The 18,661-nt window shown below is 41.3% G+C and overlaps 1 protein-coding gene and 1 long non-coding RNA gene across 3 annotated transcripts in view; both read left to right on the forward strand.

The window, feature by feature from the left end:
- Window positions 1-2,818: 2,818 nt before the first annotated feature.
- LOC110523590 (ras-related protein Rab-14) overlaps window positions 2,819-18,661 on the forward strand; it is a 50,294-nt gene continuing 34,451 nt past the window's right edge. The window contains exons 1-3 of the mRNA XM_036977244.2: window positions 2,819-3,367; window positions 15,176-15,234; window positions 16,324-16,377. Coding sequence (XP_036833139.1) covers window positions 15,183-15,234; window positions 16,324-16,377 — 106 coding nt within the window. The 5' untranslated portion in view covers window positions 2,819-3,367; window positions 15,176-15,182. The remainder of the gene's footprint in view (window positions 3,368-15,175; window positions 15,235-16,323; window positions 16,378-18,661) is intronic.
- LOC149983240 (uncharacterized) overlaps window positions 9,329-18,661 on the forward strand; it is a 392,257-nt gene continuing 382,924 nt past the window's right edge. For both annotated transcript variants that reach the window (XR_016495984.1, XR_016495983.1), the window contains exons 1-2: window positions 9,329-9,470; window positions 9,839-9,900. This is a non-coding gene — a long non-coding RNA (uncharacterized LOC149983240). The remainder of the gene's footprint in view (window positions 9,471-9,838; window positions 9,901-18,661) is intronic.

Raw genomic sequence — 18,661 nt, forward strand, 5'->3', positions numbered from 1 at the left:
CAATGTGGAGGCTATATACAGGGGGTACTGGTACAGAGTCAATGGGGAGGCTATATACAGAGGGTACCGGTACAGAGTCAATGTGGAGGCTATATACAGGGGGTACTGGTACAGAGTCAATGTGGAGGCTATATACAGAGGGTACTGGCACAGAGTCAATGTGGAGGCTATATACAGAGGGTACTTGTACAGAGTCAATGTGGAGGCTATATACAGGGGGTACTGGTACAGAGTCAATGTGGAGGCTATATACAGGGGGTACTGGTACAGAGTCAATGTGGAGGCTATATACAGGGGGTACTGGTACAGAGTCAATGTGGAGGCTATATACAGAGGGTACTGGCACAGAGTCAATGTGGAGGCTATATACAGAGGGTACTGGTACAGAGTCAATGTGGAGGCTATATACATGGGGTACTGGTACAGAGTCAATGTGGAGGCTATATACAGAGGGTACTGGTACAGAGTCAATGTGGAGGCTATATACAGAGGGTACTGGTACAGAGTCAATGTGGAGGCTATATACATGGGGTACTGGTACAGAGTCAATGTGCTGGGGCACCGGTGTCGAGGTAATTGAGGTAGTATGTACATGTAGGTAGAGTTATTAAAGTGATTACGCATAGATAATAACAGAAAGTAGCAGCAGTGTAGAAGGCGGGGGGGGGGGGGGGGGGGGGGGCAATGCAAATAGTCTGGGTAGCCATTTGATTAGATGTTCAGGAGTCTTATGGATTGGGGGAAGAAGCTGTTTAGAAGCATCTTGGACCTAGACTTGGCATTCCTGTACCGCTTGCCGTGCGGTAGCAGAGAGAACAGTCTATGACTAGGGTAGCTGGAGTCTTTGACAACTTTAGGGCCTTCCTCTGACACCGCCTGGTATGGAGATCCTGCAATTCAGAAAGCTTGGCCCCGGTGATGTACTGGGCCATGCACACTACCCTCTGTAGTGCCTTGCGGTCGAAGGCCGAGCATTAGCCATACCAGGCGGAGATGCAACCCGTCAGGATGCTCTCGATGGTGCAGCTGTTAAACATTTTGGGGATCTGAGGACCCATGCCAAATCTTTTTAGTCACCTGAGGGGGAATAGGTTTTGTCGTGCACTCTTCACGACTGGTGTGCTTGGACCATGTTAATTTGTTGGTGATGTGGATGACAAGTTCACAAGCTATATCATCGTATTGTTTTTATGTCTGGATGTGAATCAGCAAAGAAATTTGATCTAGGGGGCCTACAAAATATGAACCTAGTTATCCTATGGAGTGAGTTGCAGTGGGCCCAGATCCCATTCCAATATATGTATTTTTTTAAGTGTGGGTCTATAAATATGGAAGGCTGTTCCCGCCACTCCCCACAAAAAAATCTGACTACAAGTTATGAGATACTAAATCAGAATTATGAGACAGTAAGTAATTATTATGAGCTAGTAGGTCATAATTATGCAATAGTAAGTCATAATAATAATAATAACAAGATACTAAGTCATTATTGTGAGATAGATAGTAAGTCATGATTGTGATAGTATGCTCTACAGATGGTAAATATGGACTATCCAAATAAAGAAATAAAGTGTGACCAAAGTGTTCTCCCTGCCACTTTACAGCTGAGGAAAGGGGCAGGAGAAATGTAATCACTCATTTATATAGACGCAAGGACTCTCTTTTTGGGCCTTATTTATAATTATACAGATAACACAGACAGAACAGGTAGAGGGCAAAACACACGGATCGCCTACCAAATCAAACCCACCCCAACTCAAAAAATTACATTGTTTTAAAACAATGGAGTAAAACATGCATACATTTGAGTTCTGATGGGGTAAGACCTTTGCTCATAAGGCATTTAAAAGTTACATTCTTCAAGAATCAATGGCTACATATTAATACTTTTAAGGTAAAAAAAAATGTATGTACCAATTCAAAATTGCCCCTTTAATAATGGATTTAATTAATTAATTAAAGAAATCTGATGTCAACCAGATGCCATTAAACAGGTACCCACTCACATAAAAAAAACTCTCCAATCCATTATTATGGAAATATATCACCACAAACACTCTCTCTTTCTCTATCTCCTCTCTCCTCTCTCTCTCTCTCTCTCTCTCTCTCTCTCTCTCATACACAATGTGTGATTCATATGACCAGTCCGTCCACCTGGTCGTGCTGCTGCTCCAGTTTCAACTGTTCTGCCTGCAGCTACGGAACTCTGACCTGTTCACCGGACATGCTACCTTATTCCACAGTGCTGTTTTCTACTCTTAACTATTTCTCTCTCTCTCCCTTTCTCTACCGCTCCTGCTGTCTCGACCTCTGAATGCTTGGCTATGAAAAGCCAACTGACATTTACTCCTGAGGTTGCACCTGTTGCACCCTCTAAAACCACTGTGAATATTATTTGACCCTACTGGTCATCTATGAACATTTCAACATCTTGAAGAACAATCTGGCCTTAATGGCCATGTACTCTTATAACCTCTACCTGGCAAAACCAGAAAAGGACTGACCACCCCTCAGAGCCTGGTTCCTCTCTAGGTTTCTTCCTAGGTTCCTGCCTTTCTACAGAGTTGTTCCTAGCCACTGTGCTTCTACATATGCATTGCTTGCTGTTTGGGGCTTTAGGCTGGGTTTCTGTATAAGCACTTTGTGACATCTGCTGATGTAAAAAGGGCTCTATAAATACATTTGATTTGATATGGCCAATATACCATCATTGGCTATATCCAGGCTCTCTGCATTGAGCTACGCATAAGAAATAGCCATCATATATTATTAGCCCTATACCGCACCCCCTCGGAGCTTACGCCTCGATCCCACCGACAGTGCTTACAGTTTGGTACACCAGGCGGTACATTCATTTCCAATGGAATGCTGTGTTTGCCTTGCAGCATTGGTTGCAGAGGCAGTTGCAATGCGTTCTGTGTGGTGCATACGTTGGATTTATTGAAGGTATGCGTCAAACTTTACCCATTGACGGCTTCACATGGTAGCAGAAGGTGAATGTTGAACTTTGTTGCACATATTCAGATGATGCTATGTACTATTTTGCGCAAAAACACTGTTAGTGTGATTGAGGCGTTATTGCTTAATAAGTATAAACCGGATGCAACCCGGATATAGACGGTCTATGAATTGGCGTATGAGAACGTGAGTAGATTACCTTGAAAACAACGGGCGGACATCTTGGACGCAGTATCCAGTTCTTATTATACCGCAGTGCCTTTGTCCAAGAAGCCCATATACAACAGAGGAAACCCTGTGCAGTGCAAGCAGCCATCTTGGATAGACAGCCAAGGCAGATACTTCAGGCAGGATAACCTACAGATAGATCCCTTCTGAGCAGCTCAAGACATAAAACCGACAATTCCCGGTGAGAACAAAAACACGATATAGACGTGCTGGTATCCACATATAACACATTTATAAAACTGTAAACATGTTGTCTTACATAGTAAACTAACTAGCTAACGTACTACGCTAATTTGCTAACATGGCAGCTAACTGTCAAGCCTAGCTAACCAGTAGTTAACGTTTCCAGTTAACGAGTTTCATAAATTGGCAACGTTTACTAGAAGGGTGACTACTAGCTATCTAACGAGATGTATTTTGCTTTGTATATATTTGTTTTTACCATTCTTCAGTTCCCGTGGTTTTGGCTAGCCATTGTGGTTTTCGGTCTATCTGTATTTCGGGAACAGGCTGTTGAATTTCGGTAACTATCTAGTATAAGTAGCTAGCTAGCTGACCGGAAGAGTAAGTTGGCTAATGTTCAGTACCTATCACAATTGTTGGCGCAACATTTCACTTAAGATAACTCTAACATAAACAAGCTATCACAGCTCATCATGGTAACGTTACTGTCTTTTTGACCGACATAGTTATCTAGCTACCTATTTGTAGAGCCAATAAATGATGACACGCATTATGATTAGCTTGTTTCTAGCTGGCTAGTTAGCTAGCAGGTCAGTGACGATAGCTAACGACGTACGAGACTAGGCCCAATGTTATGGTCATAGCTAGAAATGTAGCTACTCCAATTAACTACCCACCTCTCTCCAAGCTCCGTTGCCTGAATGAGCTAGATATACATTTCTCTTAGCGTCCAATCATCTACAATAAATAGATGTTAGTTAGCCAGCTGTCTCAACAGACACCAACTGACGTTGTCACGGTTTGTGTTAACAACATCAGTTAGCCCGACAGCTAGGTAGCCACCCATGGCCAGCTGATGGATGGTGCTGAATCCTTAGCCAAATTAGTTTGTCAATCCTTTCCATTCATGTAGCTAGCTATAATCAGACGTGTAGCTACTTGAAATGTCAAAGATCAGTCACAAGCCAACTGTATTGTTCTGCGATATTGTGTCATTCATCAAAGTACATCATTATTAACTTACTGAACAAAAATATGAAGGCAACAATTTAAAAGATTGTACTGAGTTACAGTTCATAGAAGGAAATAAATTCAATAGGCCCTACTCTATGGGTTTCACATGACTGGACAGGGGCGCAGCCATGGGTGGGCCTCACACACACAAAAGGGCTTTATTACAGACAGAAATACTCTTCAGCACCCCCCTGGGCTGGTGTGTTTACATGTGGTCTGTGGTTGTGAGACCGGTTGGATGTAATTTAATTTATTTTTTATTGAACCTTTTATTTATTTAACTAGGCAAGTCAGTTAAGAACAAATACTTTTTTACAATGATGGCCAAACCCGGAAGAAGCTTGGCCAATTGTGCGCCGCCCTATGGGGATCCCACTCACGGCCGAACGTGATACTGCCTGGATTCAAACCAGGGACTGTAGTGAAGCCTCTTACACTGAGATGCAATGCCTTAGACCGCTGCGCCACTCGGGAGTACTGCCAAATTCTCTCAAACAATGTTGGAGGCGGCGTATGGTAGTGAAGTTTACATTCAATTCTCTGACAACACCTCTGTTGGACATTCCTGCATTCAGCATGCCAATTGCACGCTCCCTCAAAACTTGACATCTGTGTCATTGTGTTGTGTGACACAACTGCACATTTTAGTGACCTTTTATAGTCCCCAGCACAAGGTGCACATGTGTAATGGTCATGCTGTTTAATCAGCTATTTGATATGCCACACCTGTCAGATAGGTGGATTATCTTGGCAAAGGAGAAATGCTCACTAACAAGGATCTAAAAAGATTGGTGCACTTTTTTTTGTGTGTGCGTATGGAACATTTCTGGATTATTTTATTTCAACTCATGAAAATGGGACCAACACTTTACATGTTGCATTTATATATTTGTTCAGTAGCTCAGCAAGCTATCCAGTAATCACACAGATGACTAGGGACCTCACGATACAATATTATCACGATACTTAGGTACCGATATTATATGTATTCCGATTCTATATTGTGATTTTATTGAGATTCGATGTTCCAAACATATTGCTCACCATAAGTCTTCTGCAGAGGGACAAGGGAGAGCCATGATAAACAAATTGGCTTCCTTTTTAGAAAGATGGAGAACAAGCTATGAAGGAAAAAATACTGGGAGTTTTGGTGCAGGTACAGCCATCTAACGCAAACATAATATTGTCAAAACAATAATATCCCCCCCCCCCCCCACACACACACACACCATGCATCCTTATCTAGGCCTCGTCTCAGCCAGCTCATAATCACATAAATATTTATTTGTTATGATACAAATTAGGCTTTGATTAGGTTGGAATATGAATGTATTCATGTAGAAGTGTCACCATATGAAAGATACCCATCTGTGTGACATGAGCAGAGGAATTTGGTAATTTCTTGGCCTTGAATTTTATTTATATTAAATCCCTTATTACAATTGCACATCACACAGTAAATTAAATGAAAAGAAATGCACTGTATGTGTGTTGATTAAAACCACGTTCTGCAAGTGTTTTGTTCATTCCATCTCTGCCTTTGGTTCTGATCACAACCCAAAGGCATGTGCAATTTACCACAGGATTTGGATGTTGTGTGACAGCATAACAATATGGCAATGAGTCAGAGAAGAGGGCAAACAGCCCATGTGTGTGACACCGATTTTTATATTTGTTCAACAACAGGAAATGGATGTGATTTAAAAAGAAAGAGGTGACAGCTCTGTTTTATGAATCGGTGTGAGTGGATGGATAAGCATTGAGACTGCAGTTTGGTCACATGCTGCTCTCAATCGCCCTCTCCTTGGATGGATACTCCACCTGGGCTTCACTCAGGAAAAGGGGAGTTTTCCCCCATCATTTACCCAAAGAAGGAATGGGCCTAGCGTTAGTGTCCAGAATATACGTGTTTGTGTGTGTACGGCTCTTGTAGTCGTATAGTTGCCGCCTTATGGAGAAACTCTCACATATGAGCCTGGTGGCACCACATAAGAGGGTCATGTGAGGGGTGGCAGTCAGGTTAGCAGCAAGGCAAGCAAGTAGTCAGGACCTCACACACCACTGACACAGTTGTTAACAGCAGGGGAAAATAGTTTTACCACCAGTTTAAATTGGTTCCTTAGAAAAGCAGTCAGGTATGGTAGACCACTTCACAGTCAGTGTATCAAATCCCTCACCAGAGCTTATCCCACACCCTAAGTACATGATTTCCCTACCTCATCAATTGCCGTTGTCCTTGTTTACCCCACAGCTTCTCTTCTGAACTCTCTGCACTATTGTTTTTCAAGCAGCTAGAGCTGCAAAGGGGAGTGTTTTGCTGCAGGGGTGTGTGGCCCCCAAGGGTCTCTGACCAACCACGTACTGAGAGGAAAAGGGTTAGATGACACCTTAACCTGGAATTACCCCACTCAGCCAATTAGCACGCATCCACTCACTTCTGTTCTGGATGGCACTGCTCTCTTCCCTGTGTAGTTTACTCAATCTGCCTCTGCATATCACAATGAGAGCATCCCTTTTCTTCATCCTGCTCCCCGGTCTCCTTTTCACTTTCTACTTCTGTCTTTCACCTTCTCCCATCTTCTCTCAATTCACCCTAGCTCAAAACAGAAGCATTTGTCATAGTGCTAAATTGTTTAGAAGGAAAACTTGGTCGTTGAACAGCACGCCATAGCACAGCTCTTTTTCTGGTTGGCACCAGGCTCTGTTGCATAGCGATTTGAATCTACAAACCTGCTTTAACTGCAATGCCGTTATAACTAGTGTGTACTTAACCACAGGCTAAAGAGGAATTTCCCGGATAGAGGGAAACAAAATGGGACACTGGGATTACCATGATAATAGATGACTTAGTCACTGGTATTCACAGGTTGTACTTTATAGGCTACTATCCAGGGTGGTTGAATTTGAATTCGACTTGCATTACAGATGTCAGCTCTCAAACTCCAGTGTTAGACCCCCCCCCCCCCCCCCCCAAAAAAAAAATATATTGGTCGACCGAGACGTGTATTTTCCATATATAGACACACCCTATGTTTGAATCAAATCAACTATATAAGCACTGTGATAAAACATTTAATACACAGATTACTGAAGAGGGTGTCAGAGATCAATATAGCCTAACCAGAAAAAAAGTTATACCATTCTTGGCGATTGGGAAACAAGCAAACCCATTAAACTAAAGCCGTTATAATGGTTTCTATGTTATGGTCTTCGATGGTAAAAATCTCAAACACATTGTATAGTGTTTTCCAATGGGGTTGGGTGTAATGGTAAATGTCACTAATCACACTACATGTTTTCTAAGAATTTGATTGAAAAATATAACGACTGCCATACAATTGTATTTTATTAGGGTTGTCACAACATTTTAGTCACTAGCTGATTTCTCCATCAAAGTTTGGGCTTGTAAGAAAGGTCTTCATATGAGAATTGCACCATACAGATAGCCCTCCCAGAGAGCTGCCATTTTTGACTATTCAAGGTCGAGTTGGGTTGAAGGACAAGCTGAATTGCTTTCATGGAGGACTGGCTCGACCACACAATGCATTTTCACCATGAACAAAAGCTTTTTTCCCAAAGTTGCAAAGAAAATGTTATCCATTTAACCCCCTAGAGTCCACGTCCGTACCCCCGTCGAAATCTAATTATCATAATATAAAAAATCCCCATCAAAATCTGTTAGTTTTAAGTTAGAGACATAAAAACATTTTTTTGCATGGGCTGCGTCTCAATCCGCCGATGTCGCCCTTCCACGCCTGAGGTGAAAGGTGGCAGAGCTAGAGCAGTCAGACCATGAGACATCCTGAAAATCGGTCTTCTCACAAAAATGTCTGTAGCGCCCGACCGGTTTGGCCATAGTAACTTTTATAACCCCTCTATAGAAAGGTGAGTCTCCTTCTTGTGCTTTTTGAGGTGGACTGACTCCTCTGTAAACTATTGTCACACCCCTTTTACTCTGACTATCTGTGAGTCCTCAGAGCAGTTTGTTGCTTGAGGTTTATGAGGCAGAGTGGGAGCCCCCATGGCTAGGAAACACTCCATTGAACATGGTGCATAATGATAATGAACAACCCCAACATAAACACCTATTTGGTGCTATGCAGTTCTAGCTTTCATTGAGTGAGATTAGGCTACATCTCCAGAGAAGTTCTCGATCTTTGTCATGATGGAAAAATAAGGGGGTAAGCGTTTTTTTTATTTTATTTATTTAACTTCACAAATTTGACATTCATTTCGTAATTGGTTATTATTCATCTAACTAACCATTTTACTGATTTGACTGCTGACCTAGAGATTGTAATTAGGGGTGTGAATGTTTAAACTTTTTAAGCAAAATCGGGGACATTAACCTCTTAGAGCTCTAGGGGCGCTATTTCATTTTTGGATAAAAAACGTTCCCGTTTTAAGCGCGATATTTTGTCACGAAAAGATGCTCGACTATGCATATTCTTGACAGTTTTGGAAAGAAAACACTCTGAAGTTTCAGAATCTGCAAAGATTTTGTCTGTAAGTGCCCCAGAACTCATTCTACAGGCGAAACCAAGATGATGCATCACCCAGGAATTAGCAGAATTTCTGAAGCTCTGTTTTCCATTCTCTCCTTATATGGCTGTGATTGCGCAAGGAATGAGCCTACACTTTCTGTCGTTCGCCCAAGGTCTTAGCAGCATTGTGACGTATTTGTAGGCATATCATTGGAAGATTGGCCATAAGAGACTACATTTTCCAGAGGTCCGCCCGGTGTCCTTTGTCTAAATTTGTGCGTAATCTTCAGGTGCGGTCATTTTCTCCTGGGATTCAGGAGAGAAAGCATGTTTCCAAGAACGATGTATCAATGAAGAGATATGTGAAAAACACCTTGAGGCTTGATTCTAAAAAACGTTTGCCATGTTTTCAGTCGATATTATGGAGTTAATTTGGAAAAAAGTTTGCGTTTTGAGGACTGAATTTATGGATTTTTTTTGGTAGCCAAATGTGATGTATAAAACGGAGCTATTTCTAATACACAAGGAATCTTTTTGGAAAAACTGAGCATCTGCTATCTAACTGAGAGTATCCTCATTGAAAACATCAGAAGTTCTTCAAAGGTAAATGATTTTATTTGAAGGCTTTTATGTTTTTGTTAATGTTGCGTGCTGGATGCTAACGCTAATGCTAACGCTAAATGCTAACGCGAAATGCTAACTCTAGCTAGCTACTTTTACACAAATGATTGTTTTCCTATGGTTGAGAAGCATATTTTGAAAATCTGAGATGACAGTGTTGTTTACAAAAGGCTAAGCTTGAGAGATGGCATATTTATTTCATTTCATTTGCGATTTTCATAAATAGTTAACGTTGTGTTATGCTAATGAGCTTGCTGATAGATTTACACAATCCTGGATACAGGGGTTTTTTCATAGCTAAACGTGACGCAGAAAACGGAGCGATTTGTCCTAAACAAATAATCTTTCAGGAAAAACTGAACATTTGCTATCTGAGAGTCTCCTCATTGAAAACATCTGAAGTTCTTCAAAGGTAAATGATTTTTTTGAATGCTTTTCTGTTTTTTTGTGTAAATGTTGCCAGCTGAATGCTAATGCTAAATGCTACGTTAGCCATCAATACTGTTACACAAATGCTTGTTTTGCAATGGTTGAGAAGCATATTTTGAAAATCTGAGATGACAGTGTTGTTAACAAAAGGCTAAGCTTGAGAGATGGCATATTTATTTCATTTCATTTGCGATTTTCATGAATAGTTAACGTTGCGTTATGGTAATGAGCTTGAGTCTGTATTCACGAACCCGGATCCGGGATGGGGAGATCAGAAAGGTTAAGAAATAAGAAATATCACTAATGGAAAAATGTTTTTCCCCTTTTAAAATGTTAAATCACATTGCAGCTTGCTCGCCTGCTCTCTCATCGCTAAACACACTCGCATCGTTAGTCTTCGGTCTGTTGTGTGTAGAATACATTAGCCTATTCTTTGATGATAGGCCCTGCTTTACTGAAGTTGTAAGACATTGCCTGGTGGCTGACCTGCATATACTGTGCCTCTCCCCGCTCGCTCTCTGTCCCTTGCTAGCTCTCTATGAAAGATGCAAGTGTTTGTTCTCGGAAGTACGGTCTCAAGGTAGACTTTGATCTGAAGCCATTCTTGTGGTTGTTGTGATTTTGCTCTTCATTGTATATGTTTGTAGGTCTATGTAACCAAATTGTATCTATGATCATATGCTATCCATTCATGTTTATATCTGAGAATTAACCAATGATGTCAGGGCACACCCGGCCATGATTCCAGACACCTGTGCGTCATTTGACACTATAAACTAGTGACCCGCAGTGTTTGTCATTATACCCTGATGAAGATGGCTTCTCTGTCCAAACGTTGGTAATTAAATTATTGTATCATAGCTCCTAGAGTGGACGGCTCTCCGTTCTCAGAAGTACGGTGGCTAATAAGTCTCCTTTGTTCCAAAATACTGAATCTTTAGGAGTCGATTCCTAGCAGAAGATTTTTTGTTTCTACTGAATGTCTTGGTATGTCACAGTATTTAACTAACTTTAAGGTCATTTTTTAGGAGAGGGCTGTCTGCGTGCAGGCAGAAAGTCTATGCACAGACAGTTTGAGATTATTTGATTGACAATTCTGGTTGCCTAGTGATGGATGTTTGTCGAGCTTCAGAAGCGGTATTCCTTTACAGACAAACAAAAAATAATGGCTGTTTTTTAAACCCGTTTTTGGAACCAAAATTGAGGATCAGAACCGGGAACAAAAGTGATCTATACTGTTCTGTAACAGAACCGTCATTTTAAAAGCATGGGAACCGGTTAATAAAACTTATTTTAAAACATTTTTATTTTAGGCCACCAAAAAACACAGCAAAGCCCCTATGCAATGCCTTCACTCTGTCACTCAAACTTATTCCAGTGTCTGCCTGCTAGCTGAAAATCTTTGCCAGTGGGTGTAGGCTTCAACCTCCTCTGAAACTTAGGCTACTGGAGTCTACTGGCGTTACAAGCGTGATTCAGAAATTAGGAATAGAGATGTTTTATTAGAGAACAATGGACTAACTTGTTCAATGCTAATTAAGGAAACTATAGTTATCATGTTTCAAATTGGATTTATTAACTACAAAAAGGTAAGACGTGTTTATTTTAATTCTGGTTACGCTCTGCACACATAAGCTTGTTAGAAAGCTAGCTATGGTTGGAAGTACAAAGAAATTTAAGTTCCTCCATAGAAGCCGCTCCTTCGTAGGTATAATTCTGTGGGTCTAATTCAGATTTTTATTTATCCGTTATTTTACAAGGTAAATTGACTGAACGCGTTCTCATTTGCAGCAACGACCTGGGGAATAGTTACAGGGGAGAGGAGGGGGATTAATGAGCCAATTGTAAACTGGGGATGATCAGGTAGCCATGATGGTTTGAGGGCCAGATTGGGAATTTAGCCAGGACACCGGGGTTAATGCCCCTACACTTACGATAAGTGCCATGGGATCTTTAATGACCTCAAGAGAATCAGGACACCTGTTTAACGTCCCATCCGAAAGACGGCACCCTACACAGGGCAGTGTCCCCCAATCACTGCCCTGGGGCATTGGGATATTCTTTTAGACCAGAGGAAAGAGTGCCTCCTACTGGCCCTCCAACACCACTTCCATAATGCATGTCATAACAAGATGCCCAGCACTTCAAGCAAAGCCTCCTCCTCGGCTCCTCCACCCTCTCGCTCTCTCCCCGATTGCAGAATTTCAAGGAACAAAATAAATAGTTGAAACTAAGAATGAAACTAATAGAAAACAATTTCGCTTCCAACTCCTGGTTTAAATGTTAAGCAAAATTGTCTGTTTGTCATATCCCTAATTGTAATGGAAAACTACAGATTGTAGGTTTATCATGGGATGGTAATAACGATGAGTCTGGCTCTGCTGCATCTCATCTTGTTACAGTCCATAGTTCTGTTGTAAATAGGATTAAGGCTTCTTGGAATAACTCCTCGGACAGGCCCTCTCCGTGTGTGCGTGCGTGCATGTGTGATCTATGATGAGCCTCAGCCTGATTTTGCAGCCTCCCTGAGAGTACTTGTTTGACCTCGCTTCCTCATCTAGGCTTAGGCCATTGTCTAGTCCTTTTACACAACCTGCCCACAAAGTACGTCCCGACTCCAAATTATATTTCCGTTCTCCTGAAGTGTACACTTGTTCACTACTTCCATTAAATCTAAAATAATTAGATTGGTGAAGGCATGGGCTAGAGGGACTTTCCACCATATTTTTTTATTCCAGTCATTTCCTTTCAAATCAATGAAGGGCAGTGAGCAAGTGCACACTTTGGGAGGAACAAGAGATGGCCTAATTGGGACGAAGCCGGTGTCAGTTGTCTGAAGCTTGACGACTTCATGCTGATTTGATGGACAGACATTGGTTTGGTTAGGCCATGTAGATTCATTTCATATAGATATTGGAGTTAAAGATACTGACTGTATGTTGACTTTGTGGTCAGATACATTGCTATCTGATGGTTTCATCTCCAGCTGTGTTGAATCTAGTCTCAAACCAGACCCTAGGCACAACAGTGACTACGGGCTGGTTTCAATGATGGACTCTTTTGGCACAGAGCAACTACATTACTGCCGATGTCACTACCTTATCCGTTTGAATAAAATACCAAATCATCTAGCAAAAGGGAGATCAGAGGTTACTTTTAATGAGTGCATTTCACAAGTGGCTAGTTTGCCTCAACTACTACCTTTACTAAAACCTCTAAAGGTTTAGCTTGTAAACTTTTGGTTTCGGGTTGTAGCGTTCTTGCATGTCTGCCTTGTGATTTGTTGGGAGAGTTGTCTGTCTGAAGAGCACCCACCCCTGAAAAATATTTTTCCTTTATCGAAGTTGCCAGAGGAGTCCATCATTGAAACCAGACCCTAGTTACTGTTGCCTAGGGTGGGGTTTTTGAGACGAGGTTGAATCCTACCCATATGTTTGAGAGATCAGTGCTGCTGGGCCTGCCTTCTAACTGAGAAATCACATGATGGGAATCTTGAGAAATCAGGAATGATTCATACTACCTAGAATTCTGTTTATTTGTCAGACAGCAAACCAGCTGCTCTGTCTGTATAGTACATTCTGAGACATGGTGACAATACTGACCATATTGATAAATCCATAGGACTAATGTTGCAGTGGTGAGCAGCTAGACACAATGTTGCAGTAGAGAAAGTATTCACACCCCTTGACTTTTTCCACAATTTGTTGTTACATCTTGAATTTAAAATGATTACATTTAGATGTTTTTGTCACTGGCCTACACACAGTACCCCATAATGTCAGAGGAGTTGTTTCTCAATTTTATTTTTTATTAGTTAAAAATGAAAAGCTGAAATATCTTGAGTCAATAAGTATTCAACCCCTTTGTTATTGGCAAGCCTAAATAAGGTCAGGAGTAAACATTTGCTTAAGTCACATAAGTAGCATGAACTCACTCTGTGTGTAATAATAGTGTTGAACGTTATTTTAAAAGTCTGGCTCATCTCTGTACCCCACACATACAATTATCTGTAAGGTCCTTCAGTTGAGCAGTGAATTTCCAACACAGATTCAACCACAAAGACCAGAGGTTTACCAATGCCTCGCAAAGGACACCTATTGGTAGATGGGTAAAATAAAAAGGATGTATCGATTCACCCAGTCACTACAAAGATACAGGCGTCCTTCCTAACTCAGTTACTGGAGAGGAAGGAAAGCGCTCAGAGATTTCACCATGAGGTCGATGGTGACTTTAAAACAGTCTCCCCGTCAACCCATTAAACTCTGAGTATGGATCAACAACATTGTAGTTACTCCACATTACTAACCTAATTAACAAAGTGAAAGCCTTTACAGAATACAAAGATATTCCAAAACATGCATCCTGTTTGCATTAAAGTGATACTGCAAAAAAGGTGGCAAAGCAATGCACTTTTTGTCCTGAATATGAAGTGTTATGTTTGGGGCAAATCCAACACAGTTTTTCAGGATAAAAAAGTAATGGAATGGAGCTAAGCACAGGCAAAATCCTAGAGGAAAACCTGGTTGAGTCTGCTTTCCACCAGACACTAGAATATTAATTCACCTTTCAGCAGCACAATAACCTAAAACACAAGACCAAATCAACACTGGAGTTGCTTACCAAGAAGACAGTGAATGTTCCTGAGTGGCCGAGTTACAGTTTTGAATTAAATCTACTTGAAAATCTATGCCAAGATCTGAAAATGGTTGTCTAGCAATGATCAACAACCAATTTGACAAAGCTGGATGAATTTCAAAAGGAATAATGGGCAAATGTTCCACAATCCAGGTGTGGAAAGCACTTAGACTTACCCAGAAATACTCACAGCTGTAATCGCTGCCAAAGGGGCTTATACAAAGTATTGACCCCTTGGGGTGTGAATACTTAGGTAAATGAGATTTCTGTATTTTAATTTTCAATACATTTGTAAACATGTTTTCACTGTCATTATTGAGTTTCTGTGTGTAGATGGGTGAGAAATCAATTGAAATCATGCTGTAACTCAATGTGGAAAAAGTCAAGGGTTATGAATACTTTTTGAAGGCACTAATTGTGTGGTCAGCCCAAGCACTGTACAATTAAATGGGATTGTGAGTGATGTCGATAGACAAAATGTATTGATAATGTGTGGTTTCTGCATGATACCAGATATAATTGATTCACAGACCCACAAACACCACCCTGATTCACCCAGCAGGCCGGTAATGACTTCATTGTCTCTGAATCCTATAAGCGTTCTCTCTCTCTCTCTCTTTCAGAGCCACGATGGCCACCGCACCGTACAACTACTCCTACATTTTCAAATACATCATCATCGGTAAGTGTGCTGAGGGAGTGGAGTGGAGGCCTGTATTTGTATACTACTGTGCTGTATGTGGGTCACCCAGTGGCTGCAGTTAGTACACAACTCAGTGAGATGCTACTGCTGCTCTCCCTACACAAGCCCTGGAAGAGTTCCCATCAGGAGACTAGAGACGAAAACCCCAGGCCCTACCCATGACCTCTATCACAGCAGCTTATTTGTATGTAGTATGAGGTTACCACCTAAAGTGACTTGAAACATTTTCATCAATAATTGTTTTCCCAGGTAGCTAGCCTAAGCCAAGATAAATTGTTTGTTATAATGAACCAACAATGTACTAGAGCAGGCTAATAAATAAATTACATGAATACATTAATTATTGCTCTCCTTCTGTCTGGTCTATATTACTAACAGAAAAAAAGTGAGTAATGAGCATAAATAGCTTACATTTGTGGAGGTGGTCCACTTTTCCAAATAGTGTTTTCCCATCTGTTTGGGACCTTTTTAAAACAGGGCAGTTAAATCACTATCTCAACATCTCTCCAACTAGTTGTAGGTAGTTTACCGTGGTGCATTGAGGCCTTAAAAGCCCCACCTTAATGTCAACACATTTCCCTTCCTTGTCTGATTGTGGACCTGTTTGAGAACAGCCAAAAGGCTCTGTCATGTTCTTATTTTGTTTGCTGTCTGTTATGCAGACGTCAACGTGGTCATACAACACAAACACACACTTTACACACCACTTTAGCCCCATAGCTAGAGCAGACATTAGTGTATAGGCCTAAACAAACAAAAGGTGCTCTCCTCTCCCCCACTCGACTGGAGGTAACCATACCAGCCTTCCACTCAGTCAAAGCCCTGCAGGCCTATTCATACTGCCTCTTAGATAGAATCTGTTAATAATGTCTGAAGAGGAGAGGGAAGATGCTCTTTCTCTGCTACAACTAGGGCCCAGAGTCTTTCCTGGTCAGACTAAGTGGTCAGGGAAAACTCCTCCCTAGATATGACATAGGAAATAAGTTAAATCTGCAAGAAAATTAGTCTCCATCTTGTATGTTATGTTGAGATTGAACATGGATCCTAACACCTCCTCTCTCTCCATAGGGGACATGGGGGTAGGGAAGTCGTGTTTGCTTCATCAGTTCACAGAGAAGAAATGTAAGTACATCCCAGCTCCCCACTGACTCCAGACAGACCCAACCCTCTGACTCCATCTACTCTAAATCCCCTCTGATGCCATCAGACTCACACTGACTAGACCGGGCACGAGTCTGCGTCTGTCATCGCGCGCATGTTGATTTTGTCCATCCACCACAGACACGATCAGGACACGCAGGTTGAAATAGCAACGCGAACTCTGAACCAACTATATAAATTAGAGGACAGGTCGAAACACAAACATTCATGGCCATTTAGCTAGCTAGCTTGTTGTTGCTAGCTAATTTGTCCTTCGACATTAACATTGGGTTGTTATTTGACCTGAAATGCACTAGTTTTTTTCCTTTCTGGATCTTTGTAGAATTTTGAGTAACACAAAATTGTGTGTTCTCTACTCCGATAATTAATTCGGATGAATTCATTTGTTTCTAGCTAATCTCTCCTTCTGTGGACTTTATATGGTGGTTGGCAACCAACTTTTAAAGTCCATTACCACTACCAACTGAACTGGAGTGTGGACCTCAGTTCATCTTTCAATCACCCACGTGGGTATATGCTCCTAAAAACCAATGAGGAGATGAGAGAGGCAGGACTTGCAGAGCGTCAAGTGTCAAATATAGAACCAAGTTCTATTTAAGCGCCTGGCTATGATTTTTAAAAATGTTTATGGCAGTATTAGCAGCAGTATGTGCAGATGCTCTGCTCTTCATTGGTCTATCTCGCATCTCATCCTGCATGGCCCCGTCTCGTCATACAAGTGGCCCATAGACGTGGCTCTAAATAAACAGGCTGCTGCTTTGTCAGTGCTGAATGTCAGGTTTGAAGGCTTCCTCCCTGCCACTGGGTAACATTGAAACGCAGGTGGTAAAAACCAACTGGCAGGCTGATCTGCCAGTCTGAAATTGATACCACCTGCCTTCTCTGTTGCCTCACAATGGAGGTGAAGTGTCTGTATATGATCGAGAGCACCTGATTTTTCTGTGTGGTTGGATGTGCCTGTCGTACTGTATGTGTATATGGGTTCTATTAATACTTTCAGTTAGTGCTAGCTGTGTCACAGAAAGGCTGTTCTGTATGGTAGTTTATAGCGAGAGGGAGATTGAGCAGGGGAATGAGGGAGTGTAGTTACAGTAAAGCTGGGTGTACGCTACATGCTTTTGGCCCTGATTAAGCTGTCCCAGACAAGTTTTTGAGATCGGAGACAAAATCCCCATGTTGTTGCCTACTCAGGCCACGCGGCCGTCACCGGTGGGCGTTTAATGTGAGTGGGTTAGAGACACAATCTGAGGTCTACCGATCCTGTATTTGAGTAGTCCCAGACATGCCGATATATTCACATGCTTGATTTTATCAGCACAATCGGCAATGCTTTTTAAAATGTATTGTCACACATTGTGCAGTGAAATGTGTTGTTTTACAGGGTCAGCCATAGTAGCACGGTGCCCATGGAGCTAATTAGAGTTAAGTGCCTTGCTCAAAGGAACATCAACATACTCTTCACGTTGTTGCCAGGGTATTCGAACCAGCGACCTTTCACTTACCACTAGGCTACCTGCAACCCTACCTTGTAGTGTGAGATGTGCAATGAACATTTGAGCGTGGTGACCAGCAAAAGCCAATGAGAGTTTGCCAGACGTTGTATCACATCACCCAGAATGTGACTACTAGTATGCATTTGTACTTGCCTTTAACCAAAGCCAGTGTCAAATCATTACACCTCTGTTCACAAGCAAATATTATATATTTTATACCTCTGTTCACAGGCTAAATATTTCAACTAGAACTAACCAATTACGTTTTGCTGATACTGATTTAATCGGGCTGTTTAAAAAAATATATATATATTTGTAATAGTGACAATTACAACAATACTGAATGAACAATGAACACTTTATTTGACCTTTAAGCAAAATCAATTTAGTCTCAAGTAAATAATGAAACATGTGCGACCTGGCCAAGATAAAGCAAAGCAGTTCAACACAAACAACAACAGTTACACATGGAATAAACAAACACACAGTCAATAATACAATAGAAAAGTCTATATACAGTGTGATGTATATTGCCTTCTAACATGCATTTCTTTTAACTAAATATGCAGGTTTAAAAAAATCTATACTTCTGTGTATTGATTTTAAGGAAGGCATTGATGTTTATGGTTGGGTACATTTGTGCAACGATTGTACTTTTTTTGCGAATGTTCTTTTGTTAAATCATCACCCATTTGGCAAAGTTGAAGTAGTGATTCGATGATAAATTAACAGGCACTGCATTGATTATATGC

Source organism: Oncorhynchus mykiss, chromosome 5 (genome assembly GCF_057628025.1).
Source record: "Oncorhynchus mykiss isolate SJ-2025 chromosome 5, ASM5762802v1, whole genome shotgun sequence".
Classification (NCBI taxonomy): domain Eukaryota; kingdom Metazoa; phylum Chordata; class Actinopteri; order Salmoniformes; family Salmonidae; genus Oncorhynchus; species Oncorhynchus mykiss.